General features: G+C 38.6%; 2 protein-coding genes and 1 long non-coding RNA gene across 3 annotated transcripts in view; 1 reads left to right on the top strand and 2 right to left on the bottom strand.

Annotated features, from left to right (window-relative positions):
• Positions 1-1,284, bottom strand: part of LOC140651853 (uncharacterized) — a 59,382-nt gene extending 58,098 nt beyond the window's left edge. Inside the window, exon 1 of the long non-coding RNA XR_012042558.1 lies at positions 1,123-1,284. This is a non-coding gene — a long non-coding RNA (uncharacterized lncRNA). The remainder of the gene's footprint in view (positions 1-1,122) is intronic.
• A 319-nt stretch (positions 1,285-1,603) lies between these two features.
• LOC140651712 (uncharacterized) lies at positions 1,604-16,509 on the top strand. The gene is made up of 8 exons (XM_072861524.1): positions 1,604-2,350; positions 3,796-3,882; positions 4,087-4,320; positions 6,156-6,178; positions 7,114-7,259; positions 7,793-7,893; positions 7,989-8,090; positions 9,184-16,509. The coding sequence occupies exons 1-8, from the start codon at positions 1,799-1,801 to the stop codon at positions 10,972-10,974; spliced, it is 3,036 nt and encodes a 1,011-aa protein (XP_072717625.1). The 5' UTR covers positions 1,604-1,798; the 3' UTR covers positions 10,975-16,509.
• Positions 14,954-16,561, bottom strand: part of DDX60 (DExD/H-box helicase 60) — a 48,092-nt gene continuing 46,484 nt past the window's right edge. Inside the window, exons 37-38 of the mRNA XM_072861523.1 lie at positions 15,153-15,215; positions 14,954-15,056 (exon numbers count right to left, since the gene is read on the bottom strand). Coding sequence (XP_072717624.1) covers positions 14,954-15,056; positions 15,153-15,215 — 166 coding nt within the window. The remainder of the gene's footprint in view (positions 15,057-15,152; positions 15,216-16,561) is intronic.

Genomic DNA, 16,561 nt, shown 5'->3' with positions numbered 1-16,561 from the left:
GCCCCAGTCTATTATCAGTCACTCACCAAATAGTGCTTTTATATTCTCTTCCATTTAGCCAACATACTCAATGGCATTTCCCTTTTTCCGTTTGAAACGAAAGAAAAAATTACAATCAAGTACCCCAAAGCATTCTTGATTTAGTGCCACGAACTGGAAATCCCTGGAAGACGAAGCATTAAGTAGCTTTGAGCAGAGAAGTTCCAGAGGATTAAACTGTGAAATTCCATTGCACCTCTCTCATTTTAATCATTAATTGAATATTGACCTTCAGAGCACAGAGGTATTTCCAGGATGCCCCAGATGGTATAATTCAGGAGTTGACTAGTAGTAGGTAACACTGCACCTCCAAATGAGGCTGAAGGATGCAGTGCTCCTCAGAATACCAGCAAAGGCAGTCTGACAACATCTGGTGACAACAACTCCTACCGCAATGAGGAAAGGCGGCAGAGCCCAGCCTCAAGTCCTCGTCCCACAGGAAAATGTGTCGCTGCTTTTAAATATCCTGAGTCCATTCAGTGCAGCCTGTCGATGAGACATTCCCGCCCATGTGTTTGTACCTCCTGTCAGTCTCTTATGTAAGCAGACATAAGTAAGGGAAAATGCAGTAATATTCACTAAAATAACATCCCTTTGTTTTTCTCCTGCAGCTACAAGGTTTCCAACTTGACACAGACATTTTAGGTTTTTGTTTTTAAATAGGTACTTTCTGCAAGTATAGCTCAGTATGACTGAATAAAGCACTACTATAAAAACATAAGTGTTTGCTTTTATGCTGTTTGCACCTGTCCCTTCCTTCAGTCTGTATAATAACGTTATTTTCAGTGTATCTTGCCTTTTTGCAAATACTGACTTTATGTTACAAATCTATTGATTTACAATAAACTTAAAATTTCAGTTGAGTCTCTCTTGAGTTTGACACAATTCAAAATATTTCAGGTGGATAATGTAATTACTAAGCCAGAACTTTGGAAGGAACTGGCCTGGGAGGAAAAATAAACTACGAACAAAAACGAGAATGAGATGAGCACTATCCCAATTTGTCAGCACTAACAAAATCCTCAGCTTAAGTTATATTACGATTTTGCAACTGTAGTTGGAGGCAGCTAATAACAGCCGTACCTCAGCACCGTGGAGTTACTTGGCTTTAACTCTGTACACTTGCAGACAGGAATAAGGACACCTCTCTCAACTGCCAACGCCTCGTTCACGCGGTGCTTCCCGAGGCGGCGGCCCTGCGGCCCGCCCGGCCCTGAGCCGGGTCCTCCTCGCAACACGCAGAGCGGGAGCTCGGTGCAGAGCCTGCCACAAAATGGCGGCGGCGGCGCTAGGGCCCGGCAGGCGTCCGGGGCGCAGCCGCTCACACGCCGGGCAGAGGGCGGGTCCCAGCACCCCGCGCCCCGCCCCACGCCCCACGCCCCGCGCCCCACGCCGCCGGCGCGGCGCTGCCTGGCCACCGGTCACACACGGGCAGCTCCGCGCCCCGCCCCCGTGGCACCGCCTCACGCCCCCGTCTGCCCTGACTGGAAAGCGGTGCTGTCAATCACGCGCCTTCCTCAATCGCCACCGCGCCTCTCCTTGCCCCCGCCCCCCGCTGCCGGCTTCCACTTCCTGGGAAGTTGGCGGTTGGAGTTCCGAGCTTGTGGGGCCTGCGGCCCTCCCGGCGGCGGGGCTCGCTGCTGCCGAGCTGGAGGCAGCGGGGCAGCGGGACGAGCTGGAGGCGCCCAGCTGGCCCGCCTGCGTGCCAGGCCCGGGGCAGGAGGAGCGGCGGCCTCGGCCGCCCGCCTGCTTGTCGCAGATGGAGGCCAGCCTGACGTGCGCCGTGTGCCTGTCCCTCTTCGAGGAGCCGGTGACGCTGCCCCTCTGCTCGCACAACTTCTGCCGGGACTGCGTGCTCGAGTGCCTGGCCTCGGCCGAGGCCGCCCGCCTGCAGCAGCAGCGGGGCCAGGGGCAGGCCCGCCTCTCCCGGGGGGGGCCGGGGCCGGGGCCGGGCGCTGGCGGCGGCGCGGCCGGCGCCCGGGTGTCGTGCCCGCTGTGCAGGAAGCTGTGCCCGCTGCCCCGCGGCGGCGCCGCCGCCCTGCCCGTCAACACCACCCTGGCGGAGGTGGTCAAGCTCTACCGCTCCGGCACGGCAGGAGCTGCCAAGGCGGGGGAGGCAGAGCAGGGGCAGGGGCCTGGCCTGCTCTCCCCGCTGGCGCTCGGGGGAACCTGCCAGAAGCACCCGAGCCGGCTGGTGCAGCTCTACTGCCGGATGTGCCGCCAGGCGGGGTGCGGGCAGTGCGTCTCTGAGGAGCACCAAGGCATCTTCCACTCCGTCAACCTCATAGACACGGTGTACCAGGAGGAAAAAGTGAGCGCGGCGCTTCCCCTCCGCGCCAGGGGTCGGGTTGGGCGGTCGGGCTGTCCCACGGGGGATCCCACCGGGCCCGGGTTGCTTTTACTCAGAAACGCGGGGAAAAGCGCAGTGCGGTGGGCAGGCGAGAGGCAGCGAGGGAGTGTGCTGCTTTGAACCAGGAGGCAGGATTTGTTTGTGGACTACCGGGGTGTGCGCCTTCCCCTGCTGCCGTCAGACTTCATCCATCACATGCAGGGGACCAGGCGATATTACAGTATCGACAGATCTGAACCCAACCTACCAAAGCACCTGGAGAGTTGGGGGTTTTTTTGTTTGTTTGGGTTTGTTTGGTTTTTTTTTTTTAATATAGAGACTTGCAGTCTTTGCTGAAAAAACACACTGATGCTAAGAGTTTATTGCATGTCTGCATCCAGTTTTTGCAAGTTCAGGAAGATGCTAGTCCTACTAACAAAACCAAAAACCACCCACAAAATATCCTTTGTAGGCTCTCTGAGCTGGCATAGGTAATTTGGGTCATAGATAATTACATATTTAGAAATAGATGGACTAGGTAAGTAATAATTTAATAAATGTAAAACCAAAATGCATTCCTGTTTGCATGAAGAAAGCAACTGCCTGGCTTAATGTTTGGTTGGCTGGTTGTAGTGGCAGTAGTTGTGACTTTTGCCAAAATAGCTACCATTTGGGTAGAATGAGCTTTTCATGTCCTGTGCAAATCGGGTGGAGGATGGCATGTCATACAGCAGTTCTGCTGTGCAGTAATTGAAACAACTGGAGGGCAGTGATGAAGAGTATAAAAGTTTAAGTACAGTACTGACTGTTCTTTAAGCCAAAAGCTGCTTTTGCACTGATTTCCCTCCTGCTTCTCCCGTCACCAGTTGCATGTCACTCAGGAAAACGGGAAAACAGTCTTTGCACTAGACTTCGTATGTAAAACTTCGTGATAATGTAGTGAGGTAAAGGAGGAAAAAACATTTATAATCTTAGTTTAAAACCAAACAGAAATAACTCAGTTATGGGCAGCTTTCTATTTTATCAGTGTGAGGCATTAAAAAAAAGTGAATATCACAGAGCTGCTTGTCAAACTGGAACAGCAGCATTAAAACTTACATTGTGATAGGTGTGTGTGTGAGGGGAGAGGTTAAAAAAAAAGGCTGAGGGAAACAATGTTTTAATTAGAAAGTAACCCTGTAGCCATTCTAGCAACATGCGTTGTAGGTGAACCTAAAAACATTACTTTGAGAGAGAGAGAAATAGCAAAAGAAAGTTTGTGTACTGATCCAGGAAAGCATTAAATGTTAATAAGTGATGTTTTGAATCGCAACCTTTGTTTAATATGTCGTACAGAACATTCCATGATGTGATTCTAGGTAACCACTGAAATGGATTTATTTTATGCAGTAGATAAAGTCATAATGAGTGTTTCAATTGTCTTGCAGTTAACTTTCTTCAGCAGTCTGAAAAAAATGAGAATAATAAATGAGAAGCTGACAAATGAAATCTCAAGTCAACCGAATGATACGGACGTGAGTTACAGATGCTGGATATTTTTTATACATATATGTATATATATGTCTTTGTTTCTCTTCTCATGATCGGTTAATCACAACATGGAGCATACCGGTACTTCTTGTGGCGTAGATGTGCTCTGAGCTTACTTAGGGAAGTGACTCCATGTAGTAGATATTGCTACTGCATTTTCATCTGTTTTTATGTTCTCATGCTTCTAGATGGTGCTGAACAACGATGCAGAGATAATTGCACTGGAATTTGGAGAAATTTTCAAAACTCTGGAAATGAAGAAACGGCAACTGCTTGAAGATGTTGAAAATCAAAGAAGTAAAAAAGAGAAAGAATTTCAGATTTGGAAGAAAATGAAGGAAACTCACAAGAAGACCATTGAGAATTTTTTGAAGGATTGTGAAAAGCTTGTCCATGAGTGTGATCCTCAGCGTTTCCTAGAGGTGATGGCCTTTTTGTTATTATTTGATATCGGTTGTATAATGAACCTCAAATGTCATATAGAGCCTGCTATATTATAGATTATGATAATGACTGGATCAGGAAGAACAAATTCAACAAACGAAAAATACAGACTAAAATTATTTAACACTTCATACTTTTTTTTAATAACAGTGCTTTTCATTTTAGAAAAGTTTGAAAAGCTTTCTTTGCAGCTTATCAGTGATATTTAGTGAATTCAGTAGACACTTATTTTGTTCACTGAAAACTAATGAAAATTATATTGAATGTATAGCTGTTGCTGTAACACTTGCTATATTATGCTGCCAGCTGTGAAAGTAAGCTGCCTTGGTGCTGGGTGGGGAGTTATTTACTAGTACTGCCTTCAAAATTGTCTCACATTTATTTGCTTTTTCATATTTATTTTTAAATGCTTTGTGTATTAAGCACTTCCATTGCATTTTTAAAATTGTAAGTCATTAAAAATGCTTTTGGGGGGAAGATTGGAGCCAGAACCGATAACGTGTCTGTGCTGCACAGTAGAGTACTGTGTTGGGATACCTGAGCTAAGGTGATTATACTGATTTTAAAACCTGCTGTAAACTTTGCACCGAGCTGTGCAATGGAGATAGATAAATCAGCCTATTCAAAGCTAGCTTTGGTACTTCTAATATACACTGTACTATGTAGTATATACATTTCTGTATACAAGACCCTGAAAGTCTTCCTCATAGTGTTTAAGGGAACTGCAGAGAAAAACACCGTTTCTGATTTAGAGATAAATGCTAGAGGAACCCAAGACACAAGCTTAATCTTCGCTGTTACCTAAGCTAGTGTAGACCTTTTAATCTCGTTTATGTCAAGCACTGTGGCTGCAGTTGTATGGAATTTAGGCAGATGGTAGGTATGGGGCAAAGTAATTAAATCACTACTGAATTTTGTGGTTTCTTTAACTTCAAAGCTTATGCTTTCCTAAGAAACCACAGCATATTGCTGTTTTCTGCAATGGGTCTTTTTGCTGCCTTCTGATAACTGAGAAGCTAAGAAAGTACTTAGAGTTTGACTAAGTTTCTGGTAACAACTTGTTAAGGAATTTCACTTTCACCCAAAGTAAAAGCAACTCCCACTTTTGGAAGAAATATTCTGACTCCAGTGATTAGTATGCTTTAAACTTAGCACCTTCCCACCTGCCCCCCATAACAGTACACAACTCATTTCAGCAAGGTGGGTGGTGGTTGTTGTTTTAAGATTCAGTACAGTGAGATCACCAGGTTTTTATAGGGAAGCAGCTAGTCTATAATCTAGTCAGTTTTTTACTTTTCATTACCCATTCTTTGGGAAGTGTCACTTGACTACAGCACAGTGTACTTCATACTGCCATGATGTGGCTGGTTTAAAACTAAAAGACAGCTTTTTTTAAATCTCAGTGTAATAGCATCTTGAGAGCAGTAGCAAAGGCTTCCCTCGCCAAGAAATAAAAAATAGACCTCCATTTGAATGTTTACAAATATCTGAACATCTGAAATGGATTAGATAACCATATGAGTCATGATTCATGATTTGAATGCCTTCATTTGGCTCTGAAGGAGTTCTTTTTGTCTTTAACACAAAATATTACCAGGTAAATCATTGTCCCAGACATACTTTGTTTTTTACATTTAGATGCTCTTTTTTTTCTTTCATTTTTTTTAATATTAACATGTTTATTTCCTATAGTTCTGTGAAATGAAGACAGGGAGTTCAGTCTCTGAAGTACTTTGATAAAGTAATAATCTCCTTCTTTTGAGACTTGGAGGAAAACTCATTCATATCTTACAAATTCTTGTTTTATTTATAGGTGGCCTGTGGCTTGAATACAAGGTATATATATTTTTTTCTCATGCTTTGTTGTAGTGTAATTTTAAGCTCTCTAGTGTAATTTACATGAGATGTAAATCTCATGCTCTCTAGTGTAATTTTAAGATTAAAAACAAAGAAAATAGTTACTTTGGATATGGTCAGATATAGCAACTTAACATGAAAATAGTGTTTAGTAATTAAGACATGATAATGCTTTCAGATTTTTGGGTGTTCTGTATTCCAAATTTTAGGAAACATGTCAAGAATTTTAGTGATGTACTATCTGGGATTAGAGATAATCAATCTTTTGAATTGGCTCCCTGACAAAAACTGAGTATAGGAATACATTAATACATGGTGATTAGGTATTTTTAGATATCTTATTTAAACTCAGGAACACTGAAGCATGCCTGGAGCTTTTACAGAAATCTTTAAGTCTAAAAGTGTGTATGGAGATTCTGCAGTGTCTTCATTTTTGTGTTTGCAGTGCACATACCCTGTATATTTCTTTCTAAAGATTCTTAATTACATTTCTTATCACTTCTTAAGCAGAGTTTAAGAAAGAATATTGGAAATGGACTTCTTTAAAATACATTGTGGTTCAGACTAACATTAGCAATGTCCTCCGAAGAAAGAGTATAATTTAGATTCAGGTATAGTACACTAAGGAAAGTGGGGGGTTTTTAATCTTTTTGCTGAACTACAGGCACTACTTCTTGCAGTTTTCATTGTGTATGAAACCTAATTCAAGTGAATCATCAAGTAGTAAGTTTTAATAAAAAAAAATCTAGGAAACTTGGCATTTTATTGAAGACTTACTTTTTCTGATTTCTTCTCCCTCTTAGTGATTTCTTTTTAAAATACTTTTTTTGTATTGGGCAGGTGTAATTTAGTTGTTGGCATGTGAGCCTTAAGAAAAGTGTTTAAGTTTGGGTGGGTTTTTTTTCCTTTTACAGAATGAAAACTCAGCTTGACCTGATGAATATAGCATCCAGCTATGAAAAACCACCAGAGTATACTCAAAAGAAGATGGATATCAAACCTGTGGTTAATGAAATCTTCGCTTTGAAGTTAATGCCTGTTAATGTAGGCATTGTTAAAGGTAGGGAAGAAGGACTTAATATATGACAAGATTTGGGAAGTCACTCTAGGAACCTGCAACTTGTGGAACTAATTGTTAATAAACAATCTGCAATGCAAAAGTATGCAAGTGTTCAGAAAGCATCTGAGCAAATTAATGGATGATAAATTAATCAAGGGCTTTTAAATGCATTTTATGAATGTACTTTCTTTTTCCTATACAACCAGTATCGCCACTGTAAGAAGTGTGTTGCTGAACTAGATGGGCAGTTGTGGTAGCATAATATGAATGTAAACTACGCTCTGATTAAATGCTTTTACCTCATAGGAGAAAATGTTAGGTTTTGTATCAGGGCAGGCGTCTCCAGGCATTTAGAAACTTCTTACGCAGGCCTCTTGCTTTGTATTACAGAAGTTTTGACAAGTACTAGGGTCTCGCTTAGGGCAATATACTTTTATTCTTAATTGGAATCTATGTTTAGATGCACAGGAACTTCTCAGTATTTTCCATATTTAATATACTCTCCATCGGTATTCTTGTATTCTTTCTAATAGATTTACCTGCTGGAGGAAATGAGAACTCAACAAAAAATACTCTATTTAAAAATAACATAAAGCAATGGCAGGACCAGAAGAATTTACCCAACACATTTCTTGTAAGTTATTGACTATGGGGCTACAACACTGTACTATTTTGTTTATTTTGTCTTATCAAAATGAACTATAATGTCTGCTGCAAAACATTTTTCAGCCTGTAGCAGGACAGGAAGAAGCACTAGCAGACGGTAGCAGGATCTGTACTCGCTTAATGTCAATATCAGAAATGTCAGCGTTTCAAAACATGAGTCATGAGGTATGATTGAACATTTGTTGTAAGTATGGCTAAGTTACTGTTTGTTATGACACAACTTTCTAAATAAGCTTTTATAATCTTTTTCAGTTTTCTTAGTAGAAAGGTACCCTTCCAATCCTAGAAGGTAAATCTGACTAGGTGGTTAAAGCTGTCAGGATTTTACTCTTCTTTTTCTTTTTTCTTCAGAAAGCTGGAACTTAATCTTACTACTGACTTCAAATACTTACTTTTATATTTTAGTGTGGCTTTTTGAGTCACATTGTAGCTTTCTATTCCAAATAAGCTTCTCTATTGCCTATTTGAAGAAGTCGTCATCTGCCTGTGCTCTGTTTTCTGAAGATAATAGAATTCACTCTTCTAAGACTAACTAAATTCCTGATAATTTGACATGAAACCGAATCCAATCTCTTTTTTGTTTTGTTTCCAATGATCTAGTTATACAACTAGATTTTTTCCTCTTACTAGCAGTTCCATGTGGGTGGCTGAGTGAGTATTGTTCTGTACAGAATGATTCTAGTTACAGTTAGTGAAGCATGGCTGGCAGTGAATCACATAACATGTTCTGAGAATACCAGTGGCAGATGATTAAATGAAAAAGTTGCTTAGATCCTTTAAATATAGAATTATTTTTATTTTTCTGTATTATTTTGGAGAACATGTTTTCTATTCCTATTGAGAATACAATTTATATAGTTGTTGTATCAAGTAAAAAAAAAAGCAAACCACCTAAATTGGTTTCAGATGGTTATTTTTCATGACAATTTGAGAATTTGTCACTTAATGTCTAAGCTAGTATTTTCAGCTATTTCTGGTTTTAGCAGTGACTTTAAATACAGTTTTCTGTAGTTCCCTATTTCAAAACCTATTTTGTCATTAGGCTTCCACATGTATCTTGTTCAGTTGTTTTTGAAGAACTTTTTTTTTCCATAATGACTTGTGTTCTGTTGCCTTCTAGCAGCAATGGAACAATACATCATAAATGCTATAGAGTATATGAAAACTTTTCTTCAGTCTTAGGATTGTATGTGAGTTTTATAACCTCTGAATCCACAAATGCCGTTTTACTTAACGGGATTCTTTGCTGTAATTGTAGGAGTTACGTTACAAATACTATATGGAACGTCAGAAGCTCACTGATGAGTTCAAGACACAAACTTTACCTGCAAATAAAAAGTATAAATCTGTAACTGCTGAGGCTTTGAAGGATAGGTCCTCAGGAACTCCTTTTGTATCTTCACCTACCAAAGCAAATAACACAGATAAAGTAAAAATGGGAACCCTGCAAAGAGCAGATGGCTTTGAGAGAAGCTTTTCTGGAACCAGTAATAACAGCATCCCATCTACAAATATGAACTTTTCTGAAGCAAATAGTGACTTAAAATTATTTCATGAGAGAAGTTCCCAGGATGTAACCGCTCCAGCCTTATCAGAAAACTCTAAAGACTTAATAACTAAAGAAAAATTGCCAATGCAGGCATCGGCAGTTATTGTTTCCAATGAAATAGACACAAATGTTAGCACTTCATCCATCTTAAAACCAGCAGCATCAGTATCTGTTACTGTTTCAAATTCAGAATTTCTAGATGTTTCTGCAGAGAGACTTTCCACTTCACCTTTTGCTTTCAGTGCATGTAACAACTCATTACCCAGACTTATTAAAGATGCAGGTACATCTTCTTTTAAAAAGAAAGACAAGAAATATGTTTTCCCTCAATTTTATCTAGGAAAATGCGATCATGCAGATAAAACCGATAACCAGGATGAAAACAAATTTAGGAAACATGGTCCTGTAACCAAAACAACAGTTTCTGATGCTTCAACCAGCCCTAATTTAGACTCAGCAGAAAGTGAGAAGCCAGGTTTTTTGTTTCCCTTTGGCAATTCAGAAAGAGATTGTTTTGCAGGATCAGGAGTCAGCAATTCATTTAAGGCTTTACCATTATCCTCATTTTTTAGCCAATCTGAGAAGCCATCTGACAAAAATACAGCATCTCACATGAGAGAAGCACTTTCTGCAAAGGAAACTGCAGAATATAGTACACAGAAACCATCTGTCTCATGGGAACAAAAAGCTAATGGCTCAGAATCCATCACAACTGTACCTTGCAGTACTTCAGAAACCAACACTGCAGCTGGGGTGAATGATGTCTCCGAGTCCCACCTTCTCCCCAGTAATTGTGTATTTTCCTTCAAAAATAACTGTTTTCAGTTGCCTTCACCAGTATTTTCATTTGGAAGTATTGTCAGAAATACCTCTGATTTGCTGACTTCCTCCATGTTTTTGTCTGGAAATGGTACTGAAAAAATGGAAAAAGAGAAGATGAAATCTCCTGACAAAACACCTCTAAATCTGGGGAAGCCTGTATCTTCAGAGTGTGCAGAGCCTGCTTCTAGACATAGTCATCCAAAATGTGAAAGTTCATTCTTCCCTAGGAACTCATGTAAGAAAACTGAAAGTGCAGAAATGCTTGCTGATAGTAATTCTTCTTGTAGTCAGCCTTTATGTTCAGTTGTCTTTCCTGTTCAATACGAGAATGCATCTTCCACTCAACTTATTATTACAGCAACAAAACAAGAAACAAAGGTAAAAGATGAAGAAAGTGAAACTGTTGCTGGAAACAACTCTTCCTTTCCTAGGAGGGAAGATGAACCTGAGTCTGTACAGTTTCAGAATGCAGCTTGTTCTGCTCCTGGCACATGCAATAATCCATCTTTAGAAGGTTCTGTGCTTACAGTAAATGAGGCAGGAGGAATGCCAAGTGACAGCGATTCTGACACTGAAGAGCTAAGTCAAACATCTGTCTCTACTGATACCAGCAGTGCATCAGAATATTTTTCTGTTGCTGAAGACAAAATATCTACTAGAAGAAAATCGGAGTCATGAAGAGAGAGTGAAATGGAAGATAGCTATACTTAAATAAGTTGGAATTAAATAAATGCTACTTAACACACTAAAAAGTGGGGATACCTGTGATTTTACAGCTGTTATTCTCCCTGATTCTGGCCAATTGAGGTATCTCTGTTAGAAACATAACTGCTTATCAGCAAGTACAATGTACTAAAGTGATTTTTGTAGTACAAACCCAAACTGAAGAAACAACCAAAAATGTCATGTCTTGTTAAAGACTCAAGTATGACCATCTATGCTGTATGTTTAAGAATGCAGACCTTCCGAGGAGTGCCACTGGGCTATGTGGGGGTGGGGGGAGACTGAGGTGTCCCAGAAAGCAGGGTCAGTGAAGCCTCAGCAAGAGGAGCAGTATATTGCAGTTTCAGTACAGCAGCACTTGGGCTAGGGTTAGATCAGTAAGAGAGTACAGACAATAGCATTCACCTCATAGGCAGGGAGGGAGGAGAGCCATGGGGAAAATAAAGGATGTTGAAGGGCATTACTGAAAACTTTTGCATATCTCCCTTTGGCTGTTTTATTTCTATGATGTATTTAATGTGTATTGAAGGTGCAACTTCTAGTGTAATTTCAATAATTCCGTAATCTTATGCTTTTGAAATTGAAACACCACATCAATGTTCTGGTTACACATTGCCAAAGGGTGTCAGCTACACTTCTGAAACACTGCCTTTATGAAAAGTAACCATCACAACTAATTTTCAGTTCCTTTTGGCAACAGTTTGGGAATCAGTGGACAGATAGGAACTTGCTCTTTTGATGAAAGCATTAGGAGAATCTAGCTTTTAAAACACAAAAATCTCCTTTTAAAAAAGGAAAACAGCACTTCTCACTAAGTATTAATGATCTAGAACTCATTGAATTTTTAGTCTGTGAAATATGATACAAAGTGAGGATAAAAATACCACCTTTTTTAATTTATTAACCATTTTGTTGCATCCAAGAGATAATTGTGCTTTAGCTACTAGAATACACAGACAGTAGTACTATTTCAGATTAAAGCTCTATGTTATTTAGTGTTAACTCTCCAGCAAGAGCTGGTGCCAGATTTTAAATAAATTAATCCTGCATTAGGTAGATATGTCAACTGGCAAGTATTCGATCAGAATGCAGACTGTTTAATATCCTTTCAGAATTTTTCACTGGCAACTAGATAGTCATCTTTTAAAAAAAAAAAATCCAAATGATCTTTGTAACTTCATAAGAGAAATATTACTTAAAATTTAAATCTTACTTGAATCTCTGCAAGGCTTACCAGTATATTTACTGTGACAGAATACTTAGAAATACTATTCTTGGTTTAGGAAACGTTGACCTATTTTAATTTGATTTGCATTAAATTCTTGGCCTCTGTTTTTCTGTGGCAGTGCATTTCTCTATTAAATGTGCTGAAAAATAGTTTCTAGAATTTATAAAACTTACTAATCTTCCCTTTGTGTCTGCATTACAGTAAGGAAGGTGGTGAAAATCCTCTTTATTGTTAGTTTTATAGTTCGTTATGTTCATCTCTTAAGTCTTACTGTATATCAGTTTTCTCCTAAGAATTGTTCTGCTTTTATCTAGACATTCTTGTCATGTTCTTCTGCATGTGTAGGAGAGAAGTGTTAAGAAAACGTAGTAAGTTAAATTACTGGAAGACAAAGGCTGAGCATGATGATAATGGCAGAGAGTGTCATGGATGGAGGTTGGTCTCACTGTAATGAAAGCAAGAGAAATTGAACAATTTTAGAGAGACAGATAAGGCACCTATAAAACTTGTTGCCAGAAGGTTGTAGAAAATGTTTGTTTTCTGCTACAGTGACAAAAAAAAAAATTCCTAATGAGTTAGGGTTATTCAGAAACCCTACTGAGTTTAAGATTGCTTATTTTCAACATATCTTCTGTTCATTTCTATTTCAGTGTTTCATGAGAGTTTGATAAAGTTAAACTTTAAAGCAGATACTTCATCTTCTGGTGAAAAGACACCATTATAGACATAAAGCAAATAAACAGACTATGATACACTGTTTTCGAAAGCAGACGTTGTTGGTGTGTGGGTTCAATACAGTCCTAGGACTGCTTTTCAAGCCTGGCAAGCTGTTGTCTAAGTGCATTATAGCTCAGCATTAAGGTTTACAGGGGAGATAAATGGTAAGCAGGATGTTTTATTTACAATAGGTCAAAGTAAAATTACAGTCCACCCAGATATTAAATCAGTAGAATTATCGATTTTCTGATATTTTCACAAGTTGATTCCTTGGTCATTTTGACTTAATCACTTGGTCATCTTTCACTATTGACTCCTTACTAAAAGCCATAACAGGAGTGAGGTGCCTTCTGTATACATTATTAAAAGTGAAATGTTCACTGCTGTTACTAATGCTTTAAGAAACATTACAGTCTTCAGCATATAAAATTAGTACCCTGTGCTAGACTGAATAAGTTCATTTTTCACCCAGGATTTCATGCTTACTGATCACATAACTGAGAACACAATAGGAACAATTTCTGACTTTATTCCTTGGTCAATTAATGGTGTCTTAGCTAAAAAGATTAATCCATTTGTATCAGGGAAACATGAACATGGAAAGGTCTAAATAAGGTCACTTCTACCCTAGCTGAGGAACAGTTGTGCAAGACTTATCTACATATGGCATGACTTGCCAGACAGTAAAGAATAATTTGAGTAAATTTTATTTTTCCAAGCAGAGTTAAAGCAGTCTTTTCTACCACTATGTTCCATTTCTGTAATGACTTTGTTTCACACATTAAAAAACGGTAAGGAAAAAAGAGTTTAAGTCAGTTGATGGTAGCTCAGCAGCACTGCCTGAGGTTTTTCCCTCAATCCCTCAAAACCACATACAGGATTTTCCCCTCAATATCTCCTAGCAACATGCTGCATGTAGTTTAATGCTGTCTAAAGAGACTTCAAGTCAAAGACTTATCAGTGATCATTTGATGAACACCAGAGCTAATTTGAAGAAATGGGATTCTGAATTGTCCTTAATGCATGTTTTGCTGATTATCAATAGAGAATAACTTATATTGTTATCTTGGTCATTGTTATAAAATTGTGTGTGGCAATGAGGACTGTTGTCAAAGCCTAATTTTCCTAGGTTATCTAAACATTAGTATGTGTGTATATGTTTTTTCAGACTACAAGTAGACTAAAATGTAGTGTTAAACTGAAGAATTTTCAGAAATATTATGAAAATACTACTGAAAACTTTGCTCTTTACAGCAAAAACCAAGAAAACAGTTAGGAAGCGTGTTTTACTAAACTCAGTAATTTGTATTGCAAGGGACTTTGACAAGGATGCTAGAGGTGTCCCAGATCTTTCTGACTCTTAAGGACACAAGAGGTGAAAAATGAAGCAATTCCACATATGGTTGGAACATTTTATTAATCAAACTTCATTGTACTGACATAAAACTCTCTTTATACTTAAAATTTTGTAGACTAAAACTGCAGACCAGTTTAAAAGCTTTTATAATCGTTCATGAAGATACTACTTCGTAACTTAATGGAAAGCTTGGAAAATAATTAGAACAATTTATTTGATTCTAATTGCCAAAGTAATTGCTGAACATCCTTCACAAATGGGCTGAAAGTTTCCAATGTTGTCCTGCTGAGAGGTTAATCTCACCAGCTGTCAGAACTGTGACATTTGTTGAGTATATTTGAGAGCTGTCTTAACATATATATCACTGCCTGAAAAAATGTGCAATTGAAAGTATGTGCAATTACCTACTTTTGTAATCTATTAGAAACAATTATTTAGTTGACATTGCAGCTGCTAAAATGTCAATGTGTAAAGGTTAATTTTCTAAAGTAAACTTTGTATTACTAATATTGGATATTACTAAAGCTTTATTATGAGACATATTTGATAACTCAGACCTAGTCACTTCCTAACTTAAAAGGCAGCTGATCTGTGTCGTAAGAGTATTATGTACTGCTGCTTTTTTTTTTTCTTCAGGTAATACACTTCAGTTTCTCTTCATAGATTTCGCCCAGTTGTTGAAATGCCAGTAGAACATTATCATTTGGATCATCACACAGTTCACTCAGTGATGTTCTGGTTTTTTTAAAAAAAAAAAAAGCATTGTTTCATTTTAAATTGCTTTAAAGATGAAATATATATTGTATATTAAAAAGCACAAGTTTATCATACCCAATAGACTTAATGAGGAGTGAAAAATCCTTGAGTGCGTAGTAAGCATCTCCTTCATTTAACCTAAAGAAAGAGGAAAAATCAAGTGGATATGCGCTATAACATACTGTTTTGCCTTTAATAAACCCTGCAATGTAGGTTGGGTAAGGATGCAGAAAGCACATGCCATGGCCTCAAACACTGACATCCTAGTTCATTAGGATTACTGTAGAATAACTATAAACCTAAAATAATAATGCTGCAGAGACACATTTCTCTAATTATACTAAACATATAAAAGACTCATAAGTAATATTTGGAAAGATAATTTAATTTATTAATATTATCTTGGGAACATGGTTTCAACTGTTTGAATAACTAACCTGTTACAAGCTAAACTGGAATGCTATACTTCAGATGAATCCGCTGGCTAAATTGAGCAGGAGATAGCACAAGCTTTCTACTGATGATGAAGACCCTCTATTTTGCAAAAAGCACCACTGATTACTGAAAAGCAACTTAATAAACTCAGTTCCTAGTAATTAAGAGTACCACATTTTAAAAAAAAAATGCAATCAGTATTGTGTTGAAAATAATAGCATTATAGAATGGTTTGGGCTGGAAGGGACCTTTAAAGATCATCTAGTCCAACCTCCCTGCCATGGGTAAGGATATCTTTCACTAGATCAGCTTGAGAGAATCAAAGAATGTGATTCTATAATCAGTATATTTCCTTATCTCTTGACAACGTGGCATTAGTGTCAAACTCTGCTATTGTAGCTGCAACAGTGCATAGAATGTGTATTCTAATTGTTCTTATTAGAATCTTCTTTGAAGAGCTTACAAAAAAGCAGATATTATATGCTCCCAGCAGCACCCTCAGGGAGCAGAGTGAGGTGGTATTTTCTTACTCATTAATAAAAGTTATGGCTATGAGCATGAAGGCAAAATAAAGATACTTGATAGAGTAGCTGGGAGAGGGAGCTTGTGGTTGAGCTTTTTTGAGGTGAGGTTGGGAATAAAACAGATATGTGAATGGCTTCATTAAGAATTGCAAGCTAGAAGTTTGATAAAGAGAAGGGTTCAATGAACAAGGTTATAGAAGACCAGTGAGATTCAAAGGTAAAAGTGATAATGATGAAAATAAGACACCACATTTAGCAAGTGCATCACTAAAAGACTGAAGAGGACAACAGGACTGTAAATGGTAAGAGCAAAGGAAAGAAAATCTCAAATTCAGCTTCTGAGAAGAAGAAACAGAAGATTGATGCAATTTATAAGTTGCTTAATTAGGAAGGTGAAAGAGTGTCAAAGATTATTTGTTTGGAGCTCTATGAAGTGTAAGAGCTTGACAGGCTCTTCAGAAGTTTTTTTTATTTAATCAAGGTTTTTTTCACAATGAAAAAGATTGTGGAAGTCCCTGAAATGAG

Source organism: Ciconia boyciana, chromosome 5 (genome assembly GCF_034638445.1).
Source record: "Ciconia boyciana chromosome 5, ASM3463844v1, whole genome shotgun sequence".
Taxonomy (NCBI): Eukaryota; Metazoa; Chordata; class Aves; order Ciconiiformes; family Ciconiidae; genus Ciconia; species Ciconia boyciana.
This window is presented reverse-complemented; position numbering and strand designations above follow the sequence as displayed.

Excerpts from the sequence above, each read along its gene's own strand:
- LOC140651712 (XM_072861524.1), top strand. The coding sequence starts at position 1,799 with ATGGAGGCCAGCCTGACGTGCGCCGTGTGCCTGTCCCTCTTCGAGGAG. Across the intron at positions 2,351-3,795 it reads CGGTGTACCAGGAGGAAAAA|TTAACTTTCTTCAGCAGTCT; the intron begins GTGAGCGCGGCG and ends ATTGTCTTGCAG. Across the intron at positions 7,894-7,988 it reads ATTTACCCAACACATTTCTT|CCTGTAGCAGGACAGGAAGA; the intron begins GTAAGTTATTGA and ends AACATTTTTCAG.